The following is a 14,982-nucleotide window of genomic DNA, read 5'->3' on the forward strand; positions in this document are numbered from 1 at the left end:
CTCTCCTACCGTCTCCCTCTCCCCAACTCCACCTCTGCAGGGAACACAGCAACCCCCTCAAAAGTCTCTTCTCTGCACAGGACACCCCCTCCTTTCCAGTCCTGGCCCCCCTCCAACTCATGACTCTCTCCAGTAATCAAGTACTAACCTCTGCACCATGAATCCAACACTGTGCTCTATCCTCAGCCTTCCCCCTCAGTATATGGGGTTTCTACTACCCACTCCTTCTCTCCCCCCCACACACCCACCTCACCAGGATCCCTGGAGAACTGAGGCTCTTGGATGGGGAGTGGGCAGGGATGAGAGCCAGGAAGGTGATCAGGCACACAAGAGAAATGGGACTCAAGTCCAAGAATCTTTATTTCATGAACAAAACTACTTGTGTAAAGAGAGACGAGGCTGACCGGGCCCCTTCTGAAGTGGCCACAATCCAAGGCTGGTGAGAGAGGGCGGGTTCGGCTGGGGTGAGAGTGCATCACGGGAGAGGGAACCCCAGGTCCAGCCAGAGGAAGCAGGGGGGGCAGGCAATGTCGCCAAGGGTCAGAGCGCGTCCCAGAGCTGTGAGGGCCCATCCAGACACCTGTTGGGTATGGAGGAAGGCAGGGGCTGGCCCCCCCACCCCCACCCCGTAGTGCGAGTCTGAAGCGGCCAGTGTGTGCAAATCAGCAAGGAGGAAGGGTGCGGAGCCGCTGCCCCCACTTCACCGCCCCCTCCCCCAACAGGCAGCAGAAGCAGGGGTGGGGGCAGCGGCAGTATTGCTTTACCCATCATGCATGGCGGTGGGTGGGCGCTGGAGCCGGAGGAAGAAAGCTAAATGAGGGGTGCAGGGCTTAGCCCACCCATGCCCCTCCTATCCTGGCAGCTCCGTGGGCAGGACTTTGAGGCTAGTGGAGGCCCAGGAATGGCCAGCCCCCATTGGGGGCAGGCTGCGCCCCAAGTTGCCCGAGGAGGCCAGCTCTCCCTGGAGGCGGAGCCCAGCGCCTGGAGGTGGAGAGATGGGGTGAGAGGGACCTAAGGGGGTAGGACCCTCCCAGACCCCACCCCCCTTACACACAAACCTTACCGGGGCTATTCAGCCACCTGAACGCCAGTACAGTTCTCTTTACTCTCTGAGGTGATGGCCAAGTATTCAGAGCTGAGGAGACGAAAGCCAGGTGCACCCCCTCATCAGTCGGGCCAACCCCCAGAAGCCTAAGGAGGGGTGAGGACTCCAACCCCCAAACCCAGAAGAATGGAGAAGGCTGTGGGGGGCGGGTGTCAGACCCCTAGAGGCTGGGGGGAAATAGGGCTGGGAGTCTGGGCTTCAAAGTATGAGAACAAAGAGGAAGGTTGGAGGAGGAGGGAAAAGAGAAGGTTGGGGTAGGAGGGAAAAGAGGAGGTCGCCAGGGAGAAAAGGGGGCTGGGGGCTGGACTCCTCTATATTTGGGGGTGGGGGAAGCAGGTGCTAGGCCTGATCCTTGGCTCCAGAGAAAAGAGGGAGGTAAGAAGAGTATGACAGGGGACAGGGATAGCGGCGCTGACTGCCACCACCCCCTCCAGGAGGACTGAGGGATACCCAGGTTGAAAGCTTTGGCCCCGCCTCCTGCTAGCCCTTTGGCCCCGCCCCACTCACGCATTCTCCTGAGCTGCAGCCTCCGTGGCCGCAGCGATCTTCTTGTAGCAGTAAACCATCTCGGCCACGAGCCAGATAGTCAACACCACGATGAGCACATACATCATGATCTCCGACACGATGGACGCCATGTCTCTGTTGGCTGCAAGGCCCGGCTGGGTTAGGAAGCCTGACAGCCCAGGGCTTATTGGAGCAACTGGGGGGGGGGGGAATCCCCTGCACCTGCAGACCCAAGGGCCCCGCTGCTTCCTCATATCTGAGATGGTTCTAGAGGGTTTGTTGTGTCTCTTGTTTTGTTTGAGCTGGAGCTTCACGTCTGAGCAAGTCCACTGTCCCCACTGAACTAACTCTAACTTCTCTCTCTCTCTTCTTTCCACCCCCCCCAGATAGATAGAAGGTGAGAGGCAGAAAGGGCAAGAGAGACACAGAGAGGAGAGACATCACTGCACTTCTCCACCGTGTATAAAGCTTCCTTTGTGTGTGGTGCTGCAGCTGTGCAATGTGGGGTTTGAACCCAGGTTCTTGTGCTCTACCCAAGGTCTACCCTGGTCCGACTGTGATTTTTTTTTTTAAAGATTTTATTTATTTATTAATGAGAAAGGAGGAGAGAGAGAAAGAGCCAGACAACAATGTGGTACGTGTGCTGCTGGGGATTGAACTCGGGACCTCATGCTTGAGAGTCCGGTGCCTTATCCTGGCCAGGACCTGTAGGTCTGCATTCAGTTGGCCCACGTACAAACCTGGCTCTGCCACTCACTCCCTAGCTGTGTGCTCTGGGGCATGGGACCCAGCCTCTCTAGGCCTCGGTTTCCCCATCTACAAAAAGCTGATCATGTCAACATCTCCTTCATGAGAGTGTGCGCGCATTAGATAAGGATTTTAAATGCTTTGTCCGGGAAGTGGCATAATGACTAGACCTTTGGACTCTCAAGCATGAAGTCCAGAGTTCCATCCCTAACATCACATGTACCAGTGATTCTCTGGTCCTCCCTCCCTAACATCAAATAAATAAGTCTTTCTTAGATTTTTTTTTTTGAGAGAGAGATAGGAAAAGAGAGAGAAAGAGACCCAGAGCATCAGTCTGATGCATGTGCTGCTGGGCATGAAACTCAGAACCTCACGCTTGAGACTTATGCCTTTTCCACTGTGCCACCTCCCAATTCACAAATAAATCATTTAAAAAATATGTTTAAATATTTTTATTTATTATTTATTTATTTTTGCCTCCAGGGTTATCGTTGAGGTTTGGTGCCGACACTATGAATCCACTGCTCCTGTGGCCATTTTTTCAGTTTTTTGGACAGGACAGAGAGAAACTGAGAGGGGAGAGGAAGATAAGAGAGGGAGAGAGAAAGACATCTGCAGACCTGTTTCACCACTTGTGAAGTGACATCCCCTCCCCCCCCCCGCAGGTGGAGAATAGGGGGATCGAACCAGGATCTTTGCCTAGGTCCTTGCACTTCATACTATGTCTACTTAACCCGGTGTGCCACCACCTGGACCCTGTTTTTGTTTTTTGTTTTTTCTTTTCTATTTTTTAAGCAAAGCACTGCTCAGCTCTGGCTTATGGTGGTGTGGAGGAGTGAACCTGGAACTTCTGGAGCCCCAGGCATGAGAATCTCTTTGTATAACCATTATGCTATCTACCCCCACTCAAATTTTATTTTATTTTATCTTATCATTATTCATTATTTAGTTGTTTGTTTTGGATAAAGGCAGAAAGAAATTGTGAGGGAACAGGAAGATAGAGAGGGAGAGACAAGGCAAGACACCTGCAGAACTGCTTCACTGTTTGTGAATCTTTCCCCCTGCAGGTGGGGACCAGGGGAAACCCAAGCCCTTGAGGATTGTAACATGTGTTGCTCTCAGTTAGGTGTACCACTTCCCAGATTCTTTAAAATAACTTAAGGTGGTGCACCTAGTGGAGTGCAGCACCTGTTACAGTGCACAAGGACCTGAGTTTAAGCCGCTGCAGGAGAGAAGCCTCATTACTGTAAGCAGTAATATAAGTATCTGTCTCCCTCTCTCCCCTCCCTTAATTTTTCTCTGTCACTATCCAAAGCAAATAAATAAAAATATTTTTAAAAGAAATATGAAAAAATATATAAATACTTAGACTAGCATCCAACTTATAAATAGCACTCAGTCAAAGTGCAGTCTCATATTTCCTATTATTGCTGAGGCAACACAGCACAGGAGTTCAAAGAGCAAGGGCTCTGGGATCCAACTGCCAGTGTTCGGGTCCTGGCTCTGCTTTAGCACCTGAGACCAGCTGTACAACCTGAGACAAATGGTTCCATCTCTCTGGGCCTCAGTACCCCCTGTATGAAAAGGACAAGAATGCTGTGCCATCTCTTTTCCAAAGAGAAGAGGAAGGGAGCTGGCATCAGGAGCAGGCTTGAGAGCACACGCAAGCAGCCCTGCCTGGCTGGCTCTCACCATGTCTCCTAAGCACCTGCTCTTCTCTCTGCAGCCCTGCCTGTACCACTGCATGGAACCTAAGTTTAAACTGTAAAGAGAGCGTGTCCAGCCAGAGGACCAGAGTGGAAGGGCACTATGGTGTCCTTGGTGGTTTTCACAGGTGCCCTCTCCACATGCAGGCCCCACCTGCTCTCAGTCTTCATGTGACCTCCTCCCAGTGGCAGGAGCCTGTGGCACCTTGCTTTCTGGGCCCGAGTGAGGGAGCAGGCAGGGATGGACACTGCCCCCTCCTCCATTCCCTGCAGGGGTTCTGCACCTTATTCGTTCATTTATTCATCTTTTCACTTGTCTAATCCCAGGGCATTACTAATGCAGCTCATGCACTGAAAGCCAGGCTCTGTGCAAAGATCAGCATCTGAGCATCTCCCTGATTCTTCAGAGCAACCCCAAGGGTGGAGATTGCCCTGGATTCCCATATGGTCTGGCTGCCAATGAAACTCCTAACCCTGGGGACAGCGAAATAGATGCTTGGATAGTGTGCTGTTTTGCCATGTGTGAGACCCAGGTTTGAGTCCGGCCCCCACCATAGTGAAGGAAACATCAGTACTGTGGTCTCTCAGTCTCTCTTTATCTCTGCCTTTCTCCATCTGAAAAAAAAAATCATTCTGGGGTGCTGTTGCCCCAGTAAGGAAAGGGAGAGGAAGAGAGAAAGGGAAAGGGGAGAGAAGGGGAGATGTGACAGATAGATAGATAGATAGATAGACAGACAGACAGACACACACACAGATGAGAAGAGAAGAGAAAGAAGAGGAGAGGAGAGGAGGTGAGGGGAAGAGAGGGGTGCAGAGGAAAGGACTCTTCTTAACCCTGACCCTAGAACTCAATGTCCAAACAGATGTTAGTATCTGATATCTCCTGTCTCCCTCCAACGTGAAGAGGAGCATGAATCTTTAGTCTGTGTCCCAGGCAAGGCTCCTGAAGCCCAGAAAGTCAAGGATGCACAGACAGGACTGGATTTAGAGCCAGGATCCAACCCCCAACATGACCAGTCTAATTGATAGCAGGCTTCAAGCCCCCGCCTGCACTGTAAAGCTTCCCCAGATGAAGAAAGACAGATGGCCAATAGTTGTCATCTATCATCCTACAGAGGAGGGATGAGGTGGAGGGGTGACTCAGAGGCTCAGAAGCACCTTTCTTGGGGGGTTCGTTTTCTTTCTTTCTATCTATCTATCTATCTATCTATCTATCCATCCATCCATCTATTTATCTACATAGGGACAGAGCAAAAGAGGTCACAACACAGAACCTCCCTTCAACATGGTGGGGCCAAGCTCAAACCTGGGTCATGCACACAGCAAAGCAGTGCAGTACTCAGGCAAGCTATTTTGCCAGCTGTCCTTTGATTTCTTAATCAAATCTCCTAAGTTCTCTTCCCATCTGCACAGGCAGCCCCCAGGTTGGCAGCCGCAGCCTGAACCCCTCCGGGCTGATTTCCACCAGCCTCACACACCAACTCCCCTCACAGCATGCTCCACTAAGGTGGGGTACAACCAAACAGAGCCAGCCCAGCCTTGTCTCCATCTGTGGCCTCATGCATGGGGCGAGGGGGTTAGGGGCAGCTGCTTCCCACCATCCATCTATACCTCTGCTGGGTCAGTACACATCACCAGCACCTACCCCCCCCCCACCAAAATGACTCAGCACATCTCCTAGGGCACATTACCAGGTAGTCATAGGCGTTGATGGATGATGTTGAAACTGTAGTAAGACAGAGCGTAGAACAGAAATAACGGGTGTGACAGTAATGCCAACCATCCACTAATATCACAGGCAATGAAAGATGCATTGTGGTATGAGTAGTAACATTAAAAATAATCCAAGAGTTGGGAGTCGGGCGGTAGCGCAGCGGGTTAAGCGCACGTGGTGTGAAGCACAAGGACCGTCGTAAGGATCCCAGTTTGAGCCCCCAGCTCCCACCTGCAGGGGAGTCGCTTCACAGGAGGTGAAGCAGGTCTGCAGGTGTCTGTCTTTCTCTCCACCTCTCTGTCTTTCCGATATCTCTCCATTTCTCTCTGTCCTATTTAACAACGATGATATCAACAACAATAAAAAACAACAAGGGCAACAAAAGGGAAAATAAATTTAAAAAATTAAAAAATAAGATAAATAAATAATTCAAGAGCTAAGGAGACAGCATAATGGTTGTGTAAAGAGACTCTCATGCTTGAGGCTCCAAAGTCCCAAGTTCAATCCCCCACACCACCATAAACCAGAGTTGAGCAGTGCTCTGGGGGAAAAAAAAAAAAAACTCTAGTATGCCAGCCAGGGAGGGGGGCATAGTGGGCAAGGCCTTGGTCTCATTAATAAATAAGTAAATATTTTAAAAATACTCCTGTATGATGAGCAGTGATGAAAATGCTGTTGTATAATGAGCACAGTTAAAAATAATACAATATGAAAAGAATACAACAGTATGGTCGACAACAATTTAAAGTACTATGTAGCATGAGAGTAATGGTAAAATTATGATAGCACAGTAGACAATGTTAAGTATACTTTGGAAGGGTCAGGCAGTGGTGTACCTGGTTGAGCACACACATTATCATGCACAGCAGAAGCAGTGCTGTAGATCTCTATCTGTATTTCTCTCTCTCTCTCTCTCTTTCTCTCTCTCCCCATCTCCTTCTTCTCCCTTGATTTCTCTCTGTCTATATCCAATCAATCAATAAAATATTTTATATATTATTTATTTATTATTAGATAGAGACAGAGAGGAGAGCAGGAGATAGAGAGGGAGAGAGACAGAGAGACACCTGCAGCCCTGCTTCACCATTCATGAAGCTTTCCCCCTGCAGGTGGGGAGCAGGGGCTTGGACCTGGGTCCTTGCACGTTGTAATGTGTGCACTTACCCAGGTATGCCACTGCCTGGCCCCTGTTTTTGTTTGTTTGTTTGTTTAATAACACTCTTCTATGACTGTCTAGGAGGTGGCACAATGGTGGAGCTTTGGATTTACAAGCATGAGGTCTTGAGTTCAATCCCTGGCACCACATATACCAGAATGAGGCTCATGATATAAATAAAATGAGTGTTCAAAACAGAAAATGCTCTGGTAGGCTAGATTCTGATGAAAACACAGCTGTGGAGTTGGTAATGTGTGAAACAGTCTACTACCTAGTAGAATAAATAAACTGCTCCACCATGGAGGTCCCCAAAGAGCCAGGGAGGTGGAGCACATGCTCTGCTTGCAGGAGACCCGGGGTCCATCCCCAACACTACATGAGAGAGCAAGGAAGACAGGAGAGTTCCTCCCATGAGGGTGGAACCATGCTTTGCAGTTTCTCCAGATGCTTTTTTATTATTATTATTTATTTTTTAGTATTTATTATTTATTCCCTTTTGTTGCTCCTGTTGTAGTTATTATTGATGCTTTATTGTTGTAGTTATTATTGATGTTGTTGTTGTTTTATTGTTGCAGTTATTATTGCTTTATTGTTGTAGTTATTATTGATGTTGTTGTTGTTGGATAGGACAGAGAGAAATGGAGAGAGGAGGGGAATACTGAGAGGGGGAGAGAAAAACAGACACCTGCAGACCTGCTTCACCACTTGTGAAGCAACTCCCCTGCAGGTGGGGAGCTGGGGGCTTGAACCGGGATTCTCACACGGGGTCCTTGCGCTTTGTGCCACGTGCGCTTAACCCGCTGCGCTACCGCCCGACTCCCTCTGCAGATGTTTATTTCACTTTCTTTTTAACTTAAAAAAATTTGGGGGGGGGGTAGGCGGTAGCGCAGCGGGTTAAGTGCAAGTGGCGCAAAGCGCAAGGACTGCATAAGGATCCCGGTTCAAGACCTCAGCTCCCCACCTGCAGGGGAGTCACTTCACAGGCGTTGAAGCAGGTCTGCAGGTGTCATCTTTCTCTCGCCCTTTGTCTTCCCCTCCTCTCTCCATCTCTCTCTGTCCTATCTAACAACAATAATAACTACAACAACAATGAAAAACAACAAGGGCAACAAAAGGGAAAATAAATAAATAAATAAATAAATAAGGGAGTCGGGCGGTAGCGCAGTGGATTAAGTGCATGTGGCACAAAGCGCAAGGACCGGCGTAAGTATCCAGGTTCGAGCCCCAGGCTCCCCACCTGCAGGGAAGTCGCTTCACAGGCGAAGCAGGTCTCAGGTATCTGTCTTTCTCTCCCTCTCTCTGTCTTCCCCTCCTCTCTTCATTTCTCTCTGTCCTATCCAACAACAACGACATCAATAATAACAACAATAATAATTATAACAACAATAAAAAGACAACAAGGTCAACAAAAGGGAAAATAAAGAAAATAAATAAATAAATACTAACTTTTTTTCATTATCTTTATTTTTTTATTGGCTAGAGACAGCCAGAAACTGAAAGGGAAGGGGTAGATACAGAGGAAGAGAGACAGAGAGACACTGAAACCCTGCTTTACCACTTGTGAAGCTTTCCCCCTGCAGGTGGGGACTGGGGGTTTGAACCTGGGTCCTTGCACATTATAACATGTGTACTTAACCATGAGTACCAACACCCAGACCTTATTTTACTTTCTCATAAAAATTTTTTTTTTGAGCCAGGAAGGTGACTCACTCAAGCAATAGAACACAAATGTGTAAGTTTGGTCTCCATCACCTTATTAAAAATAATAAAAATATCACTATAACTTGGTGACCAAGAAAGACTAGTCTGGTGGAAACAGAGTCTGTTACTATTGTTGGTCTGTTTGAACATATATATTATCTTTTTAACCATAGCATTTCTCAGCTCTGGTGGTAAGGGGGGATTGAACCTGGGACTTTGGAGCCTCAGGCACGAGAGATTCTTTGCATAAACATTATGTTATCTATACCCCCCATCTGGAAACCAAGTCTGAAAACTAAACCTTAAGATTCCAGACAGACAATTTAAAACAGCTCTATGTTGTGGTAAACACTATGAAGAAGACAGGCCCTGAGAGGTGGCATGATATGGTAGTTGACCTTTAAAAAACAGAAAGAGGGAGTCAGGCAGTAGAGTAGCGGGTTAAACGCACTTGGAACAAAGCACAAGGATCCCAGTTTGAGCCCCTGGGTCCCCACCTGCAGGGGAGTCACTTCACAGGCGGTGAAGCAGGTCTGCAGGTGTCTATCTTTCTCTCCCCCCTCTCTGTCTTCCCCTCCTCTCTTCATTTCTCTCTATCCTATCTAACAACGACATCAATAACAACAACAATAACTACAACAGTGGTCCGGGAAGTGGCGCAGTGGATAAAGCACTGGACTCTCAAGTATGAGGTCCTGAGTTCAATCCTCAGCAGCACATGTACCAGAGTGATGTCTGGTTCTTTCTCTCTCTCTTCCTATCTTTCTCATTAATAAATAAATTAAATCTTAAAAAAACAATAACTACAACAACAAAAAAAACAACAAGGGCAAAAAAGGGAAAACAAGTAATAAATATAAAAAAATAAAAATAAAAACAAAGAAAGAAGCTCTTTGGGGAGCCGGGCGGTATCGTAGAGGGCTAAGCACAGCTGGCACAAAGCACAAGGACTGATGTAAGGATCCCAGTTCGAGCCCCCAGCTCCCCACCTGCAGGGAGTCACTTTACAAGTGGTGAAGCAGGTCTGCAGGTGTCTGTCTTTCTCTCCCCTTTTCTGTCTTCCCTTCCTCTCTCCATTTCTCTCTGTCCAATCTAACAACAAAAATAGTAATTACAACAATAATAAAACAAGGGCAACAAAAGGGAATAAATAAATAAAATATTTTTTAAAAAGTTCTTTGAAACCAGGTAAATGGCTCAGCTAGAGCACAGGACTTGCATTTCTGAGACTTTTGGTTCAGTCCCTGCTGCCACATATATTGGTGCCACACATACTTTTTTTAGCTTCTGTTTTTGTTTTTTTTTTAAAAAAACTTTTTTCTTTATTATTGGAAATAGTGAAATTGAAAGGGGCACAGGAGACAGAGAGGGAAAGAGACAGAGAAGACACCTGCAATCCTGCTTCACCACTCATGAAGCTTTCCCCCTGCAGATGGGGACCAGGGGCTTGAACCTGGGTCCTTGTTGACTTTAATGTGAGCACTTAACCAGGTGAGCCACTATCTGCCCCCCCTTAACTTCTCTTTCATATGAAATCAATAAAATAAACCTTCAAAAGTAAAATAAAATATGAGAGAGAGAGAGAGAGAGAAGTCCTGTGGGTTCCTCAGCTGAGATGGAGTAGTGTCCTGGGTGAGGTTGAGCAACAAGATGGAAAGAGCCCAGGTGCCTGATGGATGTCCCAGTCCCCCCCACCCCTCCCCTCAGCATGGATTTGTGAGTGAGGAGTGACACAGATTTCATTCAGTCACAGTATTGGGAGGGGTCCTTTGTGACTATAGATATACACTCCCCCCCTCCCTCTCTCTGGTGAGGGTCCTTCTTCTGAGTCTGCGGGTGGCTGCCTACCCAGCAAGGGGATCACTGCCAAGGAGATGCTCCAATGTGTCTCCTGCATAGAATTCTGCTGGATCACTTGGATAATACACGTAAAAACCACCGATTATAAAAAGAAGCCGGCAGGCTCTGGCTGACAACGGAGTAGAGTGAATCATGCCAAGAACAGAAACAGCAGTCACAAGGGCTTGCTTCGGTTCAGATCCACATCTCAGCTCTGCAGTGCTGGTCACAGAATCTCCCCTCCCCAAGTCTTGGTTTCCTCATCTGTGACAAGGGGCCAGTACAAGTCCCTTTTCCAGAGGGTGGGGAGAGGATTCAATGGGAGAGTCCACATAAAGTGCTACCAGGGCCCAGCTCCCCACTTCCCCTTCTGTGTTAGGGGAAGGAAAAGACTCTGCATGTTGTCCACAACTTGCTAACACTGCGGGCCCTCCAGGACCTTGCCATGGCCACTTGTTGGGTCAAGGGCAGGGACAGCCACTCATCTGACTCCCTTAGCCAGGAACACAGTCCTGTCTCTTTTAGCAGGAGGAAGGTTTGGGCGACTTGTCAGTCCTCACTCAAACCACCATTGTCCCTACCACACACTGTGGCCCTGCAGTGACAAATGACTGTGGCTCCATCCACCCACATCCCCTTCCCTGGATATGAGAATGATTCAAACAACATTCTGAGCTGGAGGTACAAACACCACCTTGCCTCTTAGAGGATGACCCTCTGGCACAGAGACAGACAGATACCTGCCAGGGGTAAACACAGCACAGATTATAGAGCCAGGTTTGTCCCCACCCAGAACATCAGGGAGAGAAGCCAGCGGGGACCAAGCTAGAGGGCAGAGCTGGAGTTAAGAGGATGAGGTTCTGCTCCCCCTGCTGACGTGGGTGACTGGCTGGCCCAGGCTCATAGCCAGCCTGTCCCCTTGCTGCCATCTGTCCCTCCATCTGGCCACCCAAGGGCTCAGGGGCACACGGGGTCCAGCTCACCTTTGTCCACCACCTCCAGGTGGATCTTCTTGACGACGCTGGTGTTGTGCTCATAGTTCTCAAAGAAGAGCAGGCGGTAGACGTGGCACTCGTAGTCACCCGAGTGGTTGTAGGTGACATTGGTGATGAAGATGGACAGGTCCTGCAGGTCCTTGGTGCCCCGGCTGCCATTCCACACCACGCGGCCCTCAAAACGCTCATCCTCCTCCAATTGTAGCACTTCATTCTCATAGCGCAGGATCTGGGGGGGAGTACCCATGGAGGAGGACTCACTGTCTGGGTCCGGCACCCACCCCTCACCTGCATTTCTGCTCTGCCAGACAAAGGAACACACACACACACACACACACACACACACACATACACACACACACACACACACACACACACACACACACGGATTCAGGCACCTTGACCATTGGCAGGGAGGATGAGAGGGGGCCAAGTCCACAAGGCTCTGTCCCATTCTTGACCTGTACTCTAAACTAGACTAGACCTAGGCACACACCCCTCAGCACCGCTCCAGGTCCCAGAAGCCTTTCTGGATTCCATTCTCTACAATTCTTCAGGGTGGTGGGGGCAGGTCTCCCCACCCCCCAACTCCCCCCACCCCATCCCCATGGCAGGGAAAGAGGCATCCTGAGATCCTGATTCATCTCTGGCTCCATCCTCATTTGTTCAAAACACACCACGTCATGCAAAGCAGGTTGCATAGTCCTGCTTTTCCTCCACAGTGACCACCCACAGCATTTCTGCTGGCACTAAATCATCCCAACGACATTTATCTTGTGCCAGGTGCCTCCACTCATCTGAGGTTTGCACGGGTCTAAGAGCTAGAGATTACCGCTATTTTTTCTCTTTCTCTTTTCTTTTCTTTCTTTCTTTCTTTCTTTCTTTTTTTTTTTATACAGAGAGGTAGAAGAAAGGGAAAGAGACCACAGCACCAAAACTTCTTTCAGTGTGGTAGGGGTCAGCCAGATTTGAACCTGGGTCTCACATATGGCAAAGTGGAGTACTATCCAAGTGCGCTATTTCACCAATCCTCTACCCTCCATCTTGACAGAGGTGGAAACAGAGGCTCAGAGTGGTGCCTGCAGACACCAGCTGCTCAGAATTTGAATCCAGGTCATCCACAATGAATGGCAGATTAGAGCGACCCCTCCAGATTCATACTTCATGCACACTCCCCACTGGCGACCCCCCATGAGGGCACTCACCTTGACGAACTCCTCGGTTCCCTTCTGGCGGAAGGTCCACTCAGTGAAGGTCTCAGCGTTGGTCTCACTGCGACGCTTGCAGGAGATGCACAGGATCTTGAAGGTCATTCCATACACGGCCTCGGTCTCTGAGTCCACCTCCACACAGCCCCCCCAGACGGAGGACACTGTGGGGACAGCAGGGCAGGCAGTGGTTTCTCCATGGCCACAGAGCCCCTCCCCCTGCAGTGACCCACAGGTGGACAGAGCCGGCTTCGTGCCCATGGCTAGGCTCTCCTGGAGCCTCAGTTTCCCTCTGGGAATAGAGCATCTGTGTTTCTGGAAACAGACCTAAGTTAGGTCAGACCCTACTGAGGAGTCCCAGTAAATAAGGCTGTTGCTGTGATCAGGCTCTCTCTGCTGCCTAAGTCACACTTAGTTAGGATCTTGGTCAGTTCCCCTTCAACACTCCTCCTCCCCATTCGCTGAGCTCCAACTACAGCATCTTAGTAGAACCAGACTCCCAGCTGCAGAAGTTCAAGGTGGCATTCATTGTCAGCACTACTGTCAGCAGAGCCAGCCACTCCCATGAGAAATGGCCGTGAAGGGGAGGGCTTGGGGTTGGAGGGGGCATCCAGGCCCTATAGGGAAAAACAGGAACTAGGGCCTGGGCAAAATCACATCCAAGGCCCTGTCCCTCATCCCACAAGTTCCTGTATACCCCCCCCAACCTGTCAACTCTACCCACCTCTACCAGGGTCTTCCCCTCTCAGCCCCACCCCAACTCCAGTGGGCTTCTCCAACTCACCTTTCCTGCCCCAGAGCCTTTGCACCTGTTCTGGCTTCCACTCCCTCTGGGTTCCCCCTGCACACGCCACCCTGCCATCTCCTCTGACCTCCTCAGTGTTCAGCGGCTTGGCTCCAGCCAAGGCCCAGTATTTTGTCACTGTGTTTCTCCCTCTCCTAGTCCTCCTTGTCGTTGTCCTGGCCTATCTTTCCCCAGAGACTCCCAACTCTGGGTCTCCTCCCACCATTCATTCCTCAAGGGGTTTCTGAAGACACCTTCACCCTACACACACACACACCCCCCCCCCCCCCCCCGTCTCTCTCCACCCCGTACACTCTGTGACTCCCTGCTTCTCCCAGTCTCCATCTCCTTCTCTCCTAAGTTTCTTTCTTTCCACCTGCCACTCAGATTCTCTCTCTCTCTCTGGAACTCTCTCTGGAACTCTCTCTCTCTGGAACTCTCTGGCGCCCTAAACCCCACGACTCCCATCTCCCTGGTATACAGTGGAGCACTCCAAGTCCTCGGGAGCCCTCGCCATGTCCCTGGGTGCCCATCACTCTCGGTCTTCGGGCGCCGCCTCCCCCCCACAAGCCCCTCAGAGGCTGTGGGTGTCACATTGCAGCCGGCTGGGCGCGGGGAGCAGCTGACTCCTGGCTCCCTGGCCCCAGGCGGACCTGCCCCCGCCCCGCCACCGCCACCACCACCGCCACCGCCCCCGCCCTCCACAACTTCTGAAGCGCACTCGGCCCGGCCGAGCCGTGATCCAGAGTGCGTGGTCCGGGTTCCGGGGTGTGGGGTCCAGGGTGGGGGTCCGGGGTCTAGGGGGGGGCGCAGGCTATGGGACCGGGCTGGGGGAGGGGGTTTGCTGGGCCTCTCCGTCCCGGCTGTTTCCAGGTCCCTACCCCACGCCCCGCGCACTCACCCAACGCGGCGCCCACCACCCAGGCCAGCAGCGCCCCCATGGCTGCACTGGCTCCGGCGGCGCCCCCTGCGGGCCCCGGGCTGCTCGGCGGGCGGTGGCGGGCGAAGTGTCCCCGGGCGCGGGCGCAGCAGCTGCGGCTCTGGGACCGGCGCGCGGAGGGGGGGAGCGGGCGGGGGGGGGCTCGGCCCCCCCGCTCCGGTTACCGCCGGGGGCCCAGCCCCGGGGCCCGGCGCCCGGGCATCCCAGCCGCGCAGGCGGCCGCTGCTCCCGCTGCGGAGCTGGTGCGCTGGGCCGGGCGCATCCGGAGGTGCCGATCCCCCGGCTCCCCTGGGCGCCGCCGCGCTCTCTGCGCACTGACTGCGGCGGCGGCGGCCGGGGAGGAGCGAGCAGGGGTGGGATGAATCACCGCGGGGGGAGGGCGCGGCCGCCCGCCTTTGCCGCAGAGCCCGGGAGGCGCCCGCTGCACCGGAGCGCGGGGGGCGCGGGGATGGCGGGTTCCGGCTGGAGCCCGGGAGCGGAGGGTGGCTGGCCTGAGCATCGCCGGCCTCCCCCTCCCGGGACCCCCCAACCCGAGAAAGATCACCCCCACCGGAGGCACTGGACGATTTAGAGGGCGTCT

At 51.5% G+C, this 14,982-nt stretch overlaps 1 protein-coding gene across 3 annotated transcripts; it reads right to left on the reverse strand.

Moving 5' to 3' along the window:
• Window positions 1-342: 342 nt before the first annotated feature.
• SCN1B (sodium voltage-gated channel beta subunit 1) lies at window positions 343-14,680 on the reverse strand. Of its 3 annotated transcripts, XR_001601887.2 has the most exons (7): window positions 14,364-14,680; window positions 12,676-12,842; window positions 11,459-11,699; window positions 1,613-1,754; window positions 1,064-1,135; window positions 765-981; window positions 343-558 (listed from the first exon to the last, which is right to left on the reverse strand). XR_001601887.2 is itself a non-coding variant. In XM_007539486.3 (6 exons), exons 1-5 carry the CDS (start codon window positions 14,401-14,403, stop codon window positions 1,069-1,071), a joined length of 657 nt encoding a protein of 218 aa, XP_007539548.1. In that variant the 5' UTR covers window positions 14,404-14,680; the 3' UTR covers window positions 343-981; window positions 1,064-1,068. The 3 variants fall into 3 exon arrangements, 2 of the variants coding, with proteins under 2 accessions (XP_007539548.1, XP_016050849.1); XM_007539486.3 differs by having other exon boundaries at window positions 343-981; XM_016195363.2 differs by having other exon boundaries at window positions 343-981; window positions 1,059-1,135.
• Window positions 14,681-14,982: the final 302 nt, after the last annotated feature.

Source organism: Erinaceus europaeus, chromosome 2 (genome assembly GCF_950295315.1).
Source record: "Erinaceus europaeus chromosome 2, mEriEur2.1, whole genome shotgun sequence".
Classification (NCBI taxonomy): Eukaryota; Metazoa; Chordata; class Mammalia; order Eulipotyphla; family Erinaceidae; genus Erinaceus; species Erinaceus europaeus.

Bases quoted from the DNA above. Each gene is read 5' to 3' on its own strand.
- SCN1B (XM_007539486.3), bottom strand. From the start codon at position 14,403: ATGGGGGCGCTGCTGGCCTGGGTGGTGGGCGCCGCGTTGG. The intron at 11,700-12,675 runs GTGAGTGCCCTC...ACTCCCCCCCAG, and splicing joins GAACCGAGGAGTTCGTCAAG to ATCCTGCGCTATGAGAATGA. The intron at 1,136-1,612 runs GTGAGTGGGGCG...TCGTCTCCTCAG, and splicing joins GCTGCAGCTCAGGAGAATGC to CTCTGAATACTTGGCCATCA.